Here is a 17,676-nt window from a genome sequence, read left to right on the forward strand (position 1 = left end):
GCACCCGCGTGCTCCAGGAGCAACTGCAGCCTACAATAGTCCTGGAAATTTATTATCTTTGCTTCGTTTGCCATCTAAATGTCACTGAAGAAGTTAGGCTTTTCCAAACCAGCTAGGATGCCACCTAGAAGAAGCAGACTTGCTTTCAGTCAAAGCTTTTGGGACCAAGAGTCATGTTTGCTTGCATTGCTTGGATGCCGCTTGGATTGGCGCATTTTCTGAGTTCCCCTGGCATGCCTTGAGCACTGCCTTTGTGAGTGAGGAGAATTTCCCAGGCTTTTCTTTTGCATCAGCTGTACACAAGGTTGTCTTGCTGGGCACAAGAAAGCCACAGAGCAGCTGCCATTGTGAGGTCAAGCCAGAGGTGCCACGTCACAGTGCTGTCAGCACAGCGTTGTCCCGGTGCGCGCCAGGCCTGGTCGTCCAGAGCAGCTCTTCCGCTGGCTCCCTGCAGGAGGATCCTTGTGCTCAAGGAGCTCTCAGCAGACGGCCTGCACCCCGAGAGGAGTCTTGGCTTTCCCTTGGCTGGCACTCAGCGTGCAAACGCGCACAGCACTGCCAAAATGATTGGGCAAGTCTGTGCCGCCGTTTGCACCATCTTTTCTGTTGTCTATTCTGGCTACTACCTGACCCAGCTGACTCGTAAGTAAAGGTTTCTCCTGGGGCTGGCATTGCCCGACTTTTGCTTGGCTCTGCTCTTTATGCCGCAGCAGTGGCCCAGTTTCTTTGGGAACAAAATGGCCGTGAAGGTGCCACCGCTTTGGTCAATGTCCTGCCAGCAGCATCAGCTACAAAGGGGGCATCTGTACTGGGTAGCGCGTGCAGACTATTTGCCATGCAACCTGCAGCGGTTGCCTTCCCTCCCCGGGAGAGTGCGCGGCTGCGGAGTCTGTCATTTCCTCAGCTTGCTGCTTCAAGCAAGACAAGCTGCAAATTGCAGACTCTGAGGGCAGATCCTCACAAGTATTTCTACCAACTCAGTGGTTCTCTCCAGGAGTGAAGGAAAGCACCTTTTGCTCCATATTCTACCCCTTAGAGGCCTTGGCTGCATGACTTGAGCCTTTGATGCTGTGCCAAGACTGCGATTGCCTTGGCCATGCAGCACAAACTCCAGTGCAGGGAGGGTTTGCTGCTGAGCCCAGCAGCTGTTCCTGGGCTGCTTCAGCAGGGAGCTGCCACAGGGAAGGGACCCTTTGTGGAAGCTTTGCTGGGCTATCATCTTCAGCCAAGGGATGGGAATTAGGGCGTGCAATTTAAAAGAATGTATATGGAAAATGCAGGAAAGGGAAGAGGGAAATGTAGCTTGAGCTGTTAGGCACAAGAGAAGCTCAAAGTTTTGAAGAGCAGCGGGCATTTCCAGCACCGTCTTCCTATTTCTCTCTTGGCAAAAGAGGCCCAAATGTAGCCAGAGGCTCCTCTAGCGTCCTTCTTGTTCTCTTGCTTGCTGTGGGAAAGAGCTGTTGCTCCTGGAGGCATGTTGGGAAAGGGAAATGCTCTGTGTTGGGACTGCCTTGTGCTGTGGGAGTGGCCAGCACAGGCACTTTTCTAAGGGCCTCTGGTTCCTTTTGCCTTGCTGGCTGCAGGTCACCTGACACGCGGATGGAGACAAGCCTGTCCTTTGGTGAGTGGCAAAGGAAGCTGAGACGTTGCTGGCGTGTGAGAATTGTGCAGCAATTCTGCCAGCTTGGCCTGTTGCAGCCGAGTGTGGAGTGCCGGCGTGGGAGGCTGAAGGAAAGGCCAGCTGCCCGGTGGCATCAGCAGTAGCAAAGGGAGCACTGGCTGTTTGCTGATTTTCCAGTGAAAAGCCTTTCAAGAGATGAAAGGCAAAAGGGACAGCTCCAAGGCATCTTGCTGCTTCTAGGCAGCAGGGAAGCTCAAATGCACAGCAAGATGGAGTAGCAGCTCGTTCAGCCAGCTTCCTCGGCTTTGCGTGACTCAGAGGCCCACTTGTATCAAAGTCTATGATTTGCCCTTCTTCTGGGTGCTTTCCCAGCTCAATAGAAAGCAGCTCCTAAGGCACTGGCTTTTGCCCATCTCTCTCACTTCTGTCTGCCTGCAGGGCACAACAGCAGGGTCAGCAGCTCCTCTGGCTGCCTCTGTCATTGAGGAAGAGGATGAAGAGGAGCAAAGGAAGATGAAGCCTTCAGCCGCTGTCCCTTCACAGCCTGAACTTGCAGAGCCAGTAAGTGACAGCTGAGCTTGGCACTGCCTTTGGCGCACGGCCAGGCTACCCGTTTTGGAGCAGCCCTTGTTGCTCGTGGCTGAAGATGCTGGCAGCCGTGTGCCTGCTGTGACGTAGTGCGGCTTCAGGCAAGCTGGGGAGCCCTGGCCAATGGGTTCTGAAGTTTGACATTGAAGCTGGGATGCTGAGAGGGCGCCAGAGTGTCTCTTGGGATCAGACAGGAGGCAGCATTGAGTGACTCTCAGTGCAGGAGTCAGCCCCTTGTGCCCGTTGTCAGTGCAGGCTGCCTGTGGTCAGCGGACAGCGCAGCCCAAATACGCAGTTGACAGCCTTGCAGGGTACCTGGCAGACACTGGCCCCTGGAAGGGACCTGCTGTCTCCGTGGACTAATTAGCTTCAGGCTGTGCTTCACTTCCAGCCGGTCAGAGCAGAGTTTGGAGAGGAGAATCCTCGGCAGCCCTGCATTGTAAAAGGGCGGGTGGGTCTGGGCAGGGCTGGAAGGCGGCTCCCAAGGGCCGCTCTCTAAAGGCTGCCATAGAGAAGGGAAATCCGTGAAACAGATCAGAGAAGGGACACGCTGCGGGCTTCTGAGCAGACTGTTGCCTGCCAACTCCGGGCTGATTTCATTCCGGCCCAGGAAAAGACAGGAGGAGGAAAGCAGCGAGGCTCTGGGGCCCTGCTCTGATCTCTTTGTGGATTTGGCAGCCCCATCGATACCTTGTTGCCAGTGTCTTGCAGAAAAGCTGAACACGTGGAGCATGGAGGTGGTCGGGAGGGGCTGGATCCAAGTAGCCTTTGGGCTTCTCCCGAAGGTGCCTTTGAGAAGGGGACATGGGAACTGCTCCAGCTGGAGAGGCCTGGCCGTGGCTGGCAGCACCTTCCCAAGGCCTTGCTTTTGCTGTGCGCTTAGGGGGGGGCATGAGTGCCAGCCACCCTTCTGACGGGCAATCCTTTCTTGTCCCAGCGCAAGACAGGCTCTGCCATTCAACCTGGTGCCGCCGGACCAGCATGGCCTGCAGCAGCCAGCTCAAGCCCCGCTGCCGGCACTTCCTGCAGCAGCGCAGCCCAGCAGCCCGAGATGAGGGAGGAGCAGGGCCTGAAGACACTGAGTACGTCCGTCTGGTGCATTTCTTGTCTGCCAGAGCAGGGTCTTGTGCGAGTGTCTGGGTGTAGGCTGCGCCAGATGCTGGCCCTCAGTCTCAGAGGCACTTAGGCCTCTCTGCAGAAGGTGTTGTACTGCTCTGAGGAAGCGCGGCAGCGCTCAGGGAGTCCCTGCTGCCTGTGAGGGCGGCTGGGCCTGGCTTGGCCCTGCCTGGGCTGCCTTCTGGGCCAAAGACAAAAGCAGAGATTGTTTCTGCTTGAGCAGAAGGCTGGCACGTAGCAAGTGACTATTGCCCAGGGAGCTGTCTGGCCCCAGGTGTTTTCTGGCTCTGGTTCTTACTCCTCCTCCGGCCCAGACACTTTGTGCCCCTGGCAGTGGACCTGCCAGTGATGGTGGGTGTGACTGCGGAGGCAGCAAAGGCCCTTGCTTACCTCTTAGGGCCCCCTTCTTAAGGGCTCATCATTTTGGCTTATCGCGTGAGATGCTGCTCTTGAAAGAAATCAAGGCCTTCTTGGAAAGGCCACCTGATGAAAGGTGGAGAAGATGGCCCTCCCACTTGCTGGTCTCAGCAGCTGGAAGCCGCGGGACCGCAAAGGGCCCAGAGCTGCGGGCAGTGGGGCTGCCTTTGGGACGCTCTGGGCAGCGGCGTCTCTGTGTGCGAGTGAGCGCCCTGCACTGCTTTTGTCTTTCAGGGAGCATCGTGAGTCCGGGCCGGCCAACGGGCAAATACACGGCATTTGAGGAACTCGGGCGAGGGTAAGCGTGACGTCAGCTCATTTTACAAAAGTGTGGGCCAGGTCTTTGGCTGGTGCAATATCAAGCGTGAAGTCAGGCAAGCTCCAGTCATGGTCAGGCTCCGGCTTGACCTCGTGTCGCCTGCCTGGACTGCTCGGTCAGAGCAATGCAAAGGCCTCATCAAAGACAAGTTGATGCTGGCAGTGTCTTGCTTGCAGCAGTGAGGAGCAGGAGCTGGGAGAAGCCCTGGCCCTGCAGCTTTGTGGCCTGAAAGAGCACCTTGCCATCCAAGAAAGGTCAGATTGTCAAGGACAGTCTTCTGACTCAAATTGTTCTCCCTTTTTTGACACACACATGCATGCACACCCGCACAAGGAGAGAGTTCCCCTTAGGTTCTGAAATGACCTGGCAGGGTGTGCGCCTTGGAGATTTCCAGCGGCCCTTGGTCTTCATGCTGCACCTTAGTGTTCCCTTGGACAGCCTGCCCCGCATGGCAGAGGGCTCACGGGCTAACATGCTGTTGGCCGAAGAGATGCTGCAGCCAGGCATTTTTTCTAAGGAAGGCGTCCAGGCAGCCTGGGGAGATCTGCTGCCTGGGCTTGCTTTCACTGCCAGAGGGATAAAGGTCTCTTTCTGCTGCTTTGGTCTTTCTAGAGGGTTTGGAGCTGTTTATAAAGCCCTTGACACCAGCAGCGGACAACAGGTAAAGTGCCAAGAGCCCCACGCCATTTTGCAGCTCTGGAGCGCTTTGCCCGCTGCTGTGAGCTGTGCTTGGAGGTTTGGGTGGCAGCTCCATGTCTGCAGCAGGGGCTGTTCCTCTGAAATACAGTCGAGGCTCAGGGGGCAGAATGCATTTGGGATGGCTTTTGGTGCTTCTGCTAAGCTCTGCTGTCTAGTGACAAGGCACTTTGGCCCAGCGTGCTGCCTCATTGCACCAGCACTCGCTCCGTGCTCCTTGTGATCTCGAGCGGGGTGCGTCTTCTCAAGGTACCGGTGGCCAATGTCATTGCAGGTGGCAATCAAGATCATGTCACTCGAGGAGGAGATGTCCGAGGAGCTGGCTGCCAATGAAATCCTGGCCATGAGGGACAACAGGAGTCCCAATATCGTTACCTACTTAGACAGGTTGGCATATTCTGGTGTCAATGTAGCTTTAGCTGGTGCAAGCGCAAAGAGACGATGCCCTTTGGTCGCTGGCAGAGAACAGAGCTGGGGATGATTTCTCTGCGTGTCTCCAGAGCGTGGGAGGAGGTGGAGCTGGTGTTCAACAGTCTCTTGGGGCACCCGTAGCTTGGAGAGCAGCTGCAAAAACCTGTCTCAGGCCCTGGGGTGACTGAGGCTATGCCCATTCTGTTGCTCCATGCCGTGGTTTTCTTCTTTCAGCTACCTGGTGGATGCGGAGCTCTGGCTGGCCATGGAGTTCATGGACGGCGGCACCTTGTTTGATGTGCTGAGGGCAGTGTACCTGGAGGAAGGACAGATAGGCGCTGTCTGTCGGGAGGTGAGGGATCCCACTTGTGCTTGCCCAAGACTGCCCGGATGCTGCTTGTCAGCTGGAGCTTAAGGAGAGCCGAGATTTCTTGCTCTCACCTTTCTTTTGCTGCTGCTGCTGCTGCTGCTGCTGCTGCTGCTGCTGCTGCTGCTGCTGCTGCTGCTGCTGTCACGCCACACAGGAGAAGAAAGAGCATGGGAAGTGTACTGCCTGCCGGTGCCCTCGCACTCCTCAGACTCTGTTCTTGCACTCTTCCATCCTGTCTGTCCTCTGGCCTTGGTGCTCGCTCACTGGTTCAATTTCTCTTTCTTCCTCTTCTCAGCTTTGCCTGGGAATGTTTGCCTGGAGCCTGTCTGTCTGTCCTACATTGCTTGCCACTGAAAGGCAGCATGCGGGTGGCAGAATTTCAAGCTAAGGGCAAAGAGCTGTCCTCAGCTTCAAAGGCTAGCATTGCAGCCTGCATGGCGATGCATTGTGGAACAGCTCAAAGGTGCTGCTGTCACCAGCAGCTTCCTCTTCTGCTGCCACTAGGCTTCCCCAAAATTCTTTGCCGTGCCGCCTCCCAGCCAAAGGTGGCGCGCTTCCTACCCAAGGCCGGTGGAACTTTTGGGAGCCCAGATGCCTTTGCTTGGAAATCTAGAAAAAACTTCCAAGAGTGTTGAAGCAGCAAGCTCTTCATGGTGACAGCAGCGTGATGTTTCGCCCTCGCTCACAATTCCCTGAGAAAGCTGCCAATCCCCTTGAGCTCTTTCCTTGCGGGTGGGATGAAATCAGATCCTGCAGGTTAACTTTCCCTCCCTCCTTTTTCTCTCTCAGTGCCTGCAAGGACTGCATTTCCTTCATTCCCGCCAAGTCATCCACAGAGACATCAAAAGTTGCAACGTCCTGGTGGGCACGGACGGATCCGTCAAGTTGGGTGGGTATCCCTGCTGGGCTGCAGCATGTCCAGCATATGCCGTGCGCTTGCATTTTGGTGACGGCCACTGGGGCAGAAGCGCGGCTTGGCCAGTGCGTGAATCGTCAGGGTGTTTTTGAAGCGGCCGATGCCTTATTTGCCTGGCTCCAGGCACGTGGAAGGAGAGCTCAGCTGCTTTTTCAGTTAGATTCAGCATGGCCTGGTCAGGGCAATGGTTTTGGCTGCTTTGCCAGTGGTAGCTGGCTTTGACAGGCTTTGTTTTTGTCCTCAGATGACTTTGGCCTCTGTGCTCAGCTCAGCCCTGAGCACAGCAAGCGCAGCTCCAGCGTCGGCACTCCCAGCTGGATGGCACCGGAGGTGGTGAGAGGAGAAGCCTACGGCCCCAAAGTGGACATCTGGTCCCTGGGGATCATGGGGCTGGAAATGGTGGAAGGGGAAGCTCCTTACCAGCGGGAAGCCCGTCTCCGGGTAAGGTGCAGCTTAGCAAGAGGGCTCTGTGTGGAGAGAGCTGTGTGTGGCTAGCAAAGGAGCAGGTGGAGTGTCCTCTTGCATCCATGTGCTGTAGGTTTTTGAACTGCTAGAAAGGAACGGGCCCCCAAAACTGCAGAACCCCAGGCACCACTCGGCTCTCCTGCGCGACTTCCTCCGCTGCTGCCTGCAGGCAGATGAGGACAGGCGCTGGTCTGCCCAGGAGCTCCTACAGGTAAGAAAAAGCAAAGGGGCAAAAAGCCCTGGCAGCTGAGGACACCTGCATGAAGGGATGAGGAGGAGGAGGAGTGTGGGCCACGTGGCACAGAAAGCTGCCAGGACAGGAAGGCGCAGGGGGACATGCTGCCCTCAGTGCTCTTTGTGTGTCTTGCTGGTAGCCAGGGAATCCTGCTTGAGCCCGCAGGCTCAAGTGATCCTGGAAAGTAAGAGTTCCTTTCTTTGTTCTTTTTCCTCTGGGCAGCATCCCTTCGTGACCTCAGGCGATCCTGCCTCCAGCCTGGCTGCTCTGATCATCTCAGCCAAGCAAGTGCAGGAAGACTGGAGAGGAGACACCTGCGCCTGAGGAGGCCCTGATGCCCCGCCAGCCAAGAGGAGGGAAAAGGGGATGTGTCATCTTTAGGCAGAGCTTCAGCCATCCCCCGAGGTTGAAGAGGAGCTGTGCCGTAGCTAGGAAACATGATAGTGTAGATATTTGCTCAGTTTAGCTGTTAGGTTAGCTGTTAGGTTAGCTGTTAGGTTAGGTTGGGTTAGGTTAGCATTAGGTTGGATTAGATTAGGTTAGGTTAGGTTAGGTTAGGTTAGGTTAGGTTAGGTTAGGTTAGGTTAGGTTAGATATGTTGTTAGGTTCAATTTAAAGCTCTGTTGTTTTTCTTTCTGCAAGAGATGAAAATTGAAAAAAATTAGGAACTATAGGGATCAACTTTTAAGGACTATAGAACGTAGACAGCTTGGATAGTAGAGGATTGTTTAGCTTAGGATAGAGTGTTGTTAATTTAGGGAAGCTTTGAAGTAGAAATGAAAGAATTGTCATAATAAGAATTAAGCAGTGAGAGGAAAAGCTGGGCTGCAGCAGAACTGGAGCCTGCAGGCGCTCCAAGCTGTCAGCCTGAGCAGGCCACCTGCAGGACAGAATGATGAAGATGAAGAAGCAGCGAGGGGATACTTTGTTTCAGCCCGAGTGTCAATAAAAGTCGAAAATATCCAGAGTGTTGTAAGACTCCCTTCCTTGCCAGGCTGTAGCTAAGTGGACAGTCCCTTTCAGAGGCCCAAAGAACATAGTGAGGTAAGCAGCTTTGCTTACCTGAAGTGTGGCATGCCTGTGGGAAGCTGAGAGACCTACAGGTAATGAACACCAGGTAATGAGCTGCCATTCAGGACAGCACTAGGAGGCAGATGTGCAGTCCTTTCTGGGCCTCTTGTCTTGATCAGATGTCAGGCTGATCAGCAGCAATCACCATTTTGTTGCCACCCTCCTCTCACTATGTCACCTGTGGGATGGAATGGCATTCTCACAGCGGCAGCATCTGGCATTTCCTCCCTGCTTCTCTTTTCCCCGCTTTTCACCCCAGACCCCCAGGGACCCTCTGGGCCAGCCTCATCCCCTACAGGGGTGTGCAACCACCAGGGCCTCCTGCAGAGCCCCATTCCCACTCTGCTGCCTCCTTGGCCTTTTCCCACCTCTGGGCCAGCCTGCTGTTGCCAGGTGTTGGAAACATGCACACAGCATAGCACACCTGTCATTGAGCAATTTGATGCAGGAGCCCCTGCTGAGCACGGCTCCCCACCCTGGCCCTTTTCCCACCCAGCTGTGGCTCCATTTCACCTCCATCTGCTGGCATACCCACTGTGAGGGACTGCTCAGGGACTGGATGCTCCTTGAATGTTGCCCACAGGCCTGATTTCCACGCCTCCCCATTCCTCCTACCCCTAAGGCTGCCTCAGCCGTCTGAACACAATTTTTCTTACTCTAATGGCTTCCTGTGCTTTACTTGATACTGTAAGCAGAAGTACACCGTTTTGATTGTCTTTCTTCTAGAATTAATAAAAATAAGTTTGAAGTACTCCTAGATTTTGCCATTGAAAACTTGAGGCAAGTGCACAAAGTAGAGAAGCTTTCTGTGCAGCTTTTCAGTTAATTTGAGGTCCCCTTACTCTTCACTCACTTTCAGCATATCTGTTGATTTTCCTTTGCTCTCATCTTTTAAGCTTCATCCCTTGTCTATCGATCTGCAAAAATAGCCTGTAAACCCAACGCAAATTTACTATCCTTTGTATTTTTCCTCTTCTGGAAAAGCTGAGGCTCGTGAGATCTTCTCCTGTGATCTAGACTTTGATTCCCATCTTGGCTCTGCCGAAGTGCAGAACAAATGTAATTTATTGCCTGCTAGTGTGATCTGCTAGCAAAGGTCACATTTAGAGCTAAGCATGATGCTTCTCTCCCTCCGTTGAATACACATCTTTGTGTCAAGGCCTGGTGACTTCCAGGAGCACCTGGAAGCTACTGCCAAGGACAAAAGTCTCACTCTTGCTGGTTTTGACACTGATTTGTTGGGAGGATTTTGATCTACGTCGACAGTGATCTACAGGAACTGGATCCTTGACACCAAGTGCCTTCAAGCAACATCTCTAAGCAGAGTGGGCAATGAAGTCCAGATACTAATGAGTTGTGGTTTGCTTTAACTCTGTCTAACATATGGTACACTATCCCAAAACATGTTATTTTTGAGTGCTTCAGGCATTTAAAACTTAGGCTTATTCTTGTCAACACTTTTCTTTCCTCTCTTCAGAAATCTGCATGTCCAGCTACTAATTTCTTTCTCAGCTTGTTGAAAAGCTACCAGTCAGACAAGACTTGTTTCTTGACCCAGAGATGGGGCAAGCGTCACCGTTAGGCCGGACGTGGCATACACACGTGATCAAGGGTCCAAGAAGAAAAAGGTTTGTTTGTTTTATTCTGCATGTTCTCCAGCTTATACACTCTTAACAAAGCGTGATCTCAAGTCACTAACTACATCACAATAACTTCTTCTATCCATTGGTGCAAAGCAATTAACGTCAATACAACTGGCAAAAGTTTTACAGAAATTTATAAGGCACGTATGCACATCTACTTCGGCACCTAGTCTAGCATACGCAACTTTTCCTGAATCTCTTCTAGTGGGTTTCCATGCTGATGGCCTTGTCTTCTTCCTTGCTTTGGATACACTCAAAAACCATCAACTGCTATTTCTTCCATGAACTCGGCTTTGCTTGCAGGCCAGCTGTCAAGCCCCTCCATAGGTCAGCATGCACCCGCGTGCTCAAGGAGCAACTGCAGCCTACAATAGTCCTGGAAATTTATTATCTTTGCTTCGTTTGCCATCTAAATGTCACTGAAGAAGTTAGGCTTTTCCAAACCAGCTAGGATGCCACCTAGAAGAAGCAGACTTGCTTTCAGTCAAAGCTTTTGGGACCAAGAGTCATGTTTGCTTGCATTGCTTGGATGCCGCTTGGATTGGCGCATTTTCTGAGTTCCCCTGGCATGCCTTGAGCACTGCCTTTGTGAGTGAGGAGAATTTCCCAGGCTTTTCTTTTGCATCAGCTGTACACAAGGTTGTCTTGCTGGGCACAAGAAAGCCACAGAGCAGCTGCCATTGTGAGGTCAAGCCAGAGGTGCCACGTCACAGTGCTGTCAGCACAGCGTTGTCCCGGTGCGCGCCAGGCCTGGTCGTCCAGAGCAGCTCTTCCGCTGGCTCCCTGCAGGAGGATCCTTGTGCTCAAGGAGCTCTCAGCAGACGGCCTGCACCCCGAGAGGAGTCTTGGCTTTCCCTTGGCTGGCACTCAGCGTGCAAACGCGCACAGCACTGCCAAAATGATTGGGCAAGTCTGTGCCGCCGTTTGCACCATCTTTTCTGTTGTCTATTCTGGCTACTACCTGACCCAGCTGACTCGTAAGTAAAGGTTTCTCCTGGGGCTGGCATTGCCCGACTTTTGCTTGGCTCTGCTCTTTATGCCGCAGCAGTGGCCCAGTTTCTTTGGGAACAAAATGGCCGTGAAGGTGCCACCGCTTTGGTCAATGTCCTGCCAGCAGCATCAGCTACAAAGGGGGCATCTGTACTGGGTAGCGCGTGCAGACTATTTGCCATGCAACCTGCAGCGGTTGCCTTCCCTCCCCGGGAGAGTGCGCGGCAGCGGAGTCTGTCATTTCCTCAGCTTGCTGCTTCAAGCAAGACAAGCTGCAAATTGCAGACTCTGAGGGCAGATCCTCACAAGTATTTCTACCAGCTCAGTGGTTCTCTCCAGGAGTGAAGGAAAGCACCTTTTGCTCCATATTCTACCCCTTAGAGGCCTTGGCTGCATGACTTGAGCCTTTGATGCTGTGCCAAGACTGCGATTGCCTTGGCCATGCAGCACAAACTCCAGTGCAGGGAGGGTTTGCTGCTGAGCCCAGCAGCTGTTCCTGGGCTGCTTCAGCAGGGAGCTGCCACAGGGAAGGGACCCTTTGTGGAAGCTTTGCTGGGCTATCATCTTCAGCCAAGGGATGGGAATTAGGGCGTGCAATTTAAAAGAATGTATATGGAAAATGCAGGAAAGGGAAGCGGGAAATGTAGCTTGAGCTGTTAGGCACAAGAGAAGCTCAAAGTTTTGAAGAGCAGCGGGCATTTCCAGCACCGTCTTCCTATTTCTCTCTTGGCAAAAGAGGCCCAAATGTAGCCAGAGGCTCCTCTAGCGTCCTTCTTGTTCTCTTGCTTGCTGTGGGAAAGAGCTGTTGCTCCTGGAGGCATGTTGGGAAAGGGAAATGCTCTGTGTTGGGACTGCCTTGTGCTGTGGGAGTGGCCAGCACAGGCACTTTTCTAAGGGCCTCTGGTTCCTTTTGCCTTGCTGGCTGCAGGTCACCTGACACGCGGATGGAGACAAGCCTGTCCTTTGGTGAGTGGCAAAGGAAGCTGAGACGTTGCTGGCGTGTGAGAATTGTGCAGCAATTCTGCCAGCTTGGCCTGTTGCAGCCGAGTGTGGAGTGCCGGCGTGGGAGGCTGAAGGAAAGGCCAGCTGCCCGGTGGCATCAGCAGTAGCAAAGGGAGCACTGGCTGTTTGCTGATTTTCCAGTGAAAAGCCTTTCAAGAGATGAAAGGCAAAAGGGACAGCTCCAAGGCATCTTGCTGCTTCTAGGCAGCAGGGAAGCTCAAATGCACAGCAAGATGGAGTAGCAGCTCGTTCAGCCAGCTTCCTCGGCTTTGCGTGACTCAGAGGCCCACTTGTATCAAAGTCTATGATTTGCCCTTCTTCTGGGTCCTTTCCCAGCTCAATAGAAAGCAGCTCCTAAGGCACTGGCTTTTGCCCATCTCTCTCACTTCTGTCTGCCTGCAGGGCACAACAGCAGGGTCAGCAGCTCCTCTGGCTGCCTCTGTCATTGAGGAAGAGGATGAAGAGGAGCAAAGGAAGATGAAACCTTCAGCCGCTGTCCCTTCACAGCCTGAACTTGCAGAGCCAGTAAGTGACAGCTGAGCTTGGCACTGCCTTTGGCGCACGGCCAGGCTACCCGTTTTGGAGCAGCCCTTGTTGCTCGTGGCTGAAGATGCTGGCAGCCGTGTGCCTGCTGTGACGTAGTGCGGCTTCAGGCAAGCTGGGGAGCCCTGGCCAATGGGTTCTGAAGTTTGACATTGAAGCTGGGATGCTGAGAGGGCGCCAGAGTGTCTCTTGGGATCAGACAGGAGGCAGCATTGAGTGACTCTCAGTGCAGGAGTCAGCCCCTTGTGCCCGTTGTCAGTGCAGGCTGCCTGTGGTCAGCGGACAGCGCGGCCCAAATACGCAGTTGACAGCCTTGCAGGGTACCTGGCAGACACTGGCCCCTGGAAGGGACCTGCTGTCTCCGTGGACTAATTAGCTTCAGGCTGTGCTTCACTTCCAGCCGGTCAGAGCAGAGTTTGGAGAGGAGAATCCTCGGCAGCCCTGCATTGTAAAAGGGCGGGTGGGTCTGGGCAGGGCTGGAAGGCGGCTCCCAAGGGCCGCTCTCTAAAGGCTGCCATAGAGAAGGGAAATCCGTGAAACAGATCAGAGAAGGGACACGCTGCGGGCTTCTGAGCAGACTGTTGCCTGCCAACTCCGGGCTGATTTCATTCCGGCCCAGGAAAAGACAGGAGGAGGAAAGCAGTGAGGCTCTGGGGCCCTGCTCTGATCTCTTTGTGGATTTGGCAGCCCCATCGATACCTTGTTGCCAGTGTCTTGCAGAAAAGCTGAACACGTGGAGCATGGAGGTGGTCGGGAGGGGCTGGATCCAAGTAGCCTTTGGGCTTCTCCCGAAGGTGCCTTTGAGAAGGGGACATGGGAACTGCTCCAGCTGGAGAGGCCTGGCCGTGGCTGGCAGCACCTTCCCAAGGCCTTGCTTTTGCTGTGCGCTTAGGGGGGGGCATGAGTGCCAGCCACCCTTCTGACGGGCAATCCTTTCTTGTCCCAGCGCAAGACAGGCTCTGCCATTCAACCTGGTGCCGCCGGACCAGCATGGCCTGCAGCAGCCAGCTCAAGCCCTGCTGCCGGCACTTCTTGCAGCAGCGCAGCCCAGCAGCCCGAGATGAGGGAAGAGCAGGGCCTGAAGACACTGAGTACGTCCGTCTGGTGCATTTCTTGTCTGCCAGAGCAGGGTCTTGTGCGAGTGTCTGGGTGTAGGCTGCGCCAGATGCTGGCCCTCAGTCTCAGAGGCACTTAGGCCTCTCTGCAGAAGGTGTTGTACTGCTCTGAGGAAGCGTGGCAGCACCCAGGGAGTCCCTGCTGCCTGTGAGGGCGGCTGGGCCTGGCTTGGCCCTGCCTGGGCTGCCTTCTGGGCCAAAGGCAAAAGCAGAGATTGTTTCTGCTTGAGCAGAAGGCTGGCACGTAGCAAGTGACTATTGCCCAGGGAGCTGTCTGGCCCCAGGTGTTTTCTGGCTCTGGTTCTTACTCCTCCTCCGGCCCAGACACTTTGTGCCCCTGGCAGTGGACCTGCCAGTGATGGTGGGTGTGACTGCGGAGGCAGCAAAGGCCCTTGCTTACCTCTTAGGGCCCCCTTCTTAAGGGCTCATCATTTTGGCTTATCGCGTGAGATGCTGCTCTTGAAAGAAATCAAGGCCTTCTTGGAAAGGCCACCTGATGAAAGGTGGAGAAGATGGCCCTCCCACTTGCTGGTCTCAGCAGCTGGAAGCCGCGGGACCGCAAAGGGCCCAGAGCTGCGGGCAGTGGGGCTGCCTTTGGGACGCTCTGGGCAGCGGCGTCTCTGTGTGCGAGTGAGCGCCCTGCACTGCTTTTGTCTTTCAGGGAGCATCGTGAGTCCGGGCCGGCCAACGGGCAAATACACGGCATTTGAGGAACTCGGGCGAGGGTAAGCGTGACGTCAGCTCATTTTACAAAAGTGTGGGCCAGGTCTTTGGCTGGTGCAATATCAAGCGTGAAGTCAGGCAAGCTCCAGTCATGGTCAGGCTCCGGCTTGACCTCGTGTCGCCTGCCTGGACTGCTCGGTCAGAGCAATGCAAAGGCCTCATCAAAGACAAGTTGATGCTGGCAGTGTCTTGCTTGCAGCAGTGAGGAGCAGGAGCTGGGAGAAGCCCTGGCCCTGCAGCTTTGTGGCCTGAAAGAGCACCTTGCCATCCAAGAAAGGTCAGATTGTCAAGGACAGTCTTCTGACTCAAATTGTTCTCCCTTTTTTGACACACACATGCATGCACACCCGCACAAGGAGAGAGTTCCCCTTAGGTTCTGAAATGACCTGGCAGGGTGTGCGCCTTGGAGATTTCCAGCGGCCCTTGGTCTTCATGCTGCACCTTAGTGTTCCCTTGGACAGCCTGCCCCGCATGGCAGAGGGCTCACGGGCTAACATGCTGTTGGCCGAAGAGATGCTGCAGCCAGGCATTTTTTCTAAGGAAGGCGTCCAGGCAGCCTGGGGAGATCTGCTGCCTGGGCTTGCTTTCACTGCCAGAGGGATAAAGGTCTCTTTCTGCTGCTTTGGTCTTTCTAGAGGGTTTGGAGCTGTTTATAAAGCCCTTGACACCAGCAGCGGACAACAGGTAAAGTGCCAAGAGCCCCACGCCATTTTGCAGCTCTGGAGCGCTTTGCCCGCTGCTGTGAGCTGTGCTTGGAGGTTTGGGTGGCAGCTCCATGTCTGCAGCAGGGGCTGTTCCTCTGAAATACAGTCGAGGCTCAGGGGGCAGAATGCATTTGGGATGGCTTTTGGTGCTTCTTCTAAGCTCTGCTGTCTAGTGACAAGGCACTTTGGCCCAGCGTGCTGCCTCATTGCACCAGCACTCGCTCCGTGCTCCTTGTGATCTCGAGCGGGGTGCGTCTTCTCAAGGTACCGGTGGCCAATGTCATTGCAGGTGGCAATCAAGATCATGTCACTCGAGGAGGAGATGTCCGAGGAGCTGGCTGCCAATGAAATCCTGGCCATGAGAGACAACAGGAGTCCCAATATCGTTACCTACTTAGACAGGTTGGCATATTCTGGTGTCAATGTAGCTTTAGCTGGTGCAAGCGCAAAGAGACGATGCCCTTTGGTCGCTGGCAGAGAACAGAGCTGGGGATGATTTCTCTGCATGTCTCCAGAGCGTGGGAGGAGGTGGAGCTGGTGTTCAACAGTCTCTTGTGGCACCCGTAGCTTGGAGAGCAGCTGCAAAAACCTGTCTCAGGCCCTGGGGTGACTGAGGCTATGCCCATTCTGTTGCTCCATGCCGTGGTTTTCTTCTTTCAGCTACCTGGTGGATGCGGAGCTCTGGCTGGCCATGGAGTTCATGGATGGCGGCACCTTGTTTGATGTGCTGAGGGCAGTGTACCTGGAGGAAGGACAGATAGGCGCTGTCTGTCGGGAGGTGAGGGATCCCGCTTGTGCTTGCCCAAGACTGCCCGGATGCTGCTTGTCAGCTGGAGCTTAAGGAGAGCCGAGATTTCTTGCTCTCACCTTTCTTTTGCTGCTGCTGCTGCTGCTGCTGCTGCTGCTGCTGCTGCTGCTGCTGTTGCTGCTGCTGTCACGCCACACAGGAGAAGAAAGAGCATGGGAAGTGTACTGCCTGCCGGTGCCCTCGCACTCCTCAGACTCTGTTCTTGCACTCTTCCATCCTGTCTGTCCTCTGGCCTTGGTGCTTGCTCACTGGCTCAATTTCTCTTTCTTCCTCTTCTCAGCTTTGCCTGGGAATGTTTGCCTGGAGCCTGTCTGTCTGTCCTACATTGCTTGCCACTGGAAGGCAGCATGCGGGTGGCAGAATTTCAAGCTAAGGGCAAAGAGCTGTCCTCAGCTTCAAAGGCTAGCATTGCAGCCTGCATGGCGATGCATTGTGGAACAGCTCGAAGGTGCTGCTGTCACCAGCAGCTTCCTCTTCTGCTGCCACTAGGCTTCCCCAAAATTCTTTGCCGTGCCGCCTCCCAGCCAAAGGTGGCGCGCTTCCTACCCAAGGCCGGTGGAACTTTTGGGAGCCCAGATGCCTTTGCTTGGAAATCTAGAAAAAACTTCCAAGAGTGTTGAAGCAGCAAGCTCTTCATGGTGACAGCAGCGTGATGTTTCGCCCTCGCTCACAATTCCCTGAGAAAGCCGCCAATCCCCTTGAGCTCTTTCCTTGCGGGTGGGATGAAATCAGATCCTGCAGGTTAACTTTCCCTCCCTCCTTTTTCTCTCTCAGTGCCTGCAAGGACTGCATTTCCTTCATTCCCGCCACGTCATCCACAGAGACATCAAAAGTTGCAACGTCCTGGTGGGCACGGACGGATCCGTCAAGTTGGGTGGGTATCCCTGCTGGGCTGCAGCATGTCCAGCATATGCCGTGTGCTTGCATTTTGGTGACGGCCACTGGGGCAGAAGCGCGGCTTGGCCAGTGTGTGAATCGTCAGGGTGTTTTTGAAGCGGCCGATGCCTTATTTGCCTGGCTCCAGGCACGTGGAAGGAGAGCTCAGCTGCTTTTTCAGTTAGATTCAGCATGGCCTGGTCAGGGCAATGGTTTTGGCTGCTTTGCCAGTGGTAGCTGGCTTTGACAGGCTTTGTTTTTGTCCTCAGGTGACTTTGGCCTCTGTGCTCAGCTCAGCCCTGAGCACAGCAAGCGCAGCTCCAGCGTCGGCACTCCCAGCTGGATGGCACCGGAGGTGGTGAGAGGAGAAGCCTACGGCCCCAAAGTGGACATCTGGTCCCTGGGGATCATGGGGCTGGAAATGGTGGAAGGGGAAGCTCCTTACCAGCGGGAAGCCCGTCTCCGGGTAAGGTGCAGCTTAGCAAGAGGGCTCTGTGTGGAGAGAGCTGTGTGTGGCTAGCAAAGGAGCAGGTGGAGTGTCCTCTTGCATCCATGTGCTGTAGGTTTTTGAACTGCTAGAAAGGAACGGGCCCCCAAAACTGCAGAACCCCAGGCACCACTCGGCTCTCCTGCGCGACTTCCTCCGCTGCTGCCTGCAGGCAGATGAGGACAGGCGCTGGTCTGCCCAGGAGCTCCTACAGGTAAGAAAAAGCAAAGGGGCAAAAAGCCCTGGCAGCTGAGGACACCTGCATGAAGGGATGAGGAGGAGGAGGAGTGTGGGCCACGTGGCACAGAAAGCTGCCAGGACAGGAAGGCGCAGGGGGACATGCTGCCCTCAGTGCTCTTTGTGTGTCTTGCTGGTAGCCAGGGAATCCTGCTTGAGCCCGCAGGCTCAAGTGATCCTGGAAAGTAAGAGTTCCTTTCTTTGTTCTTTTTCCTCTGGGCAGCATCCCTTCGTGACCTCAGGCGATCCTGCCTCCAGCCTGGCTGCTCTGATCATCTCAGCCAAGCAAGTGCAGGAAGACTGGAGAGGAGACACCTGCGCCT

At 54.7% G+C, this 17,676-nt stretch overlaps 1 protein-coding gene across 1 annotated transcript; it reads left to right on the forward strand.

The window, feature by feature from the left end:
- Window positions 1-563: 563 nt before the first annotated feature.
- Window positions 564-7,478, forward strand: LOC131571572 (serine/threonine-protein kinase PAK 3-like). Its single transcript, XM_058824343.1, has 13 exons — window positions 564-642; window positions 1,584-1,621; window positions 2,060-2,186; window positions 2,246-2,257; window positions 3,157-3,291; window positions 3,977-4,040; window positions 4,674-4,722; window positions 5,032-5,144; window positions 5,403-5,520; window positions 6,328-6,427; window positions 6,699-6,895; window positions 6,993-7,130; window positions 7,377-7,478. Exons 1-13 carry the CDS (start codon window positions 564-566, stop codon window positions 7,476-7,478), a joined length of 1,272 nt encoding a protein of 423 aa, XP_058680326.1.
- The last annotated feature ends 10,198 nt before the right edge of the window (window positions 7,479-17,676 follow it).

This window comes from Ammospiza caudacuta, chromosome Z, assembly GCF_027887145.1.
Source record: "Ammospiza caudacuta isolate bAmmCau1 chromosome Z, bAmmCau1.pri, whole genome shotgun sequence".
Taxonomy (NCBI): Eukaryota; Metazoa; Chordata; class Aves; order Passeriformes; family Passerellidae; genus Ammospiza; species Ammospiza caudacuta.

Excerpts from the sequence above, each read along its gene's own strand:
- LOC131571572 (XM_058824343.1), top strand. The coding sequence starts at position 564 with ATGATTGGGCAAGTCTGTGCCGCCGTTTGCACCATCTTTTCTGTTGTC. Across the intron at positions 6,896-6,992 it reads AGCGGGAAGCCCGTCTCCGG|GTTTTTGAACTGCTAGAAAG; the intron begins GTAAGGTGCAGC and ends CATGTGCTGTAG. Across the intron at positions 7,131-7,376 it reads CTGCCCAGGAGCTCCTACAG|CATCCCTTCGTGACCTCAGG; the intron begins GTAAGAAAAAGC and ends TCCTCTGGGCAG.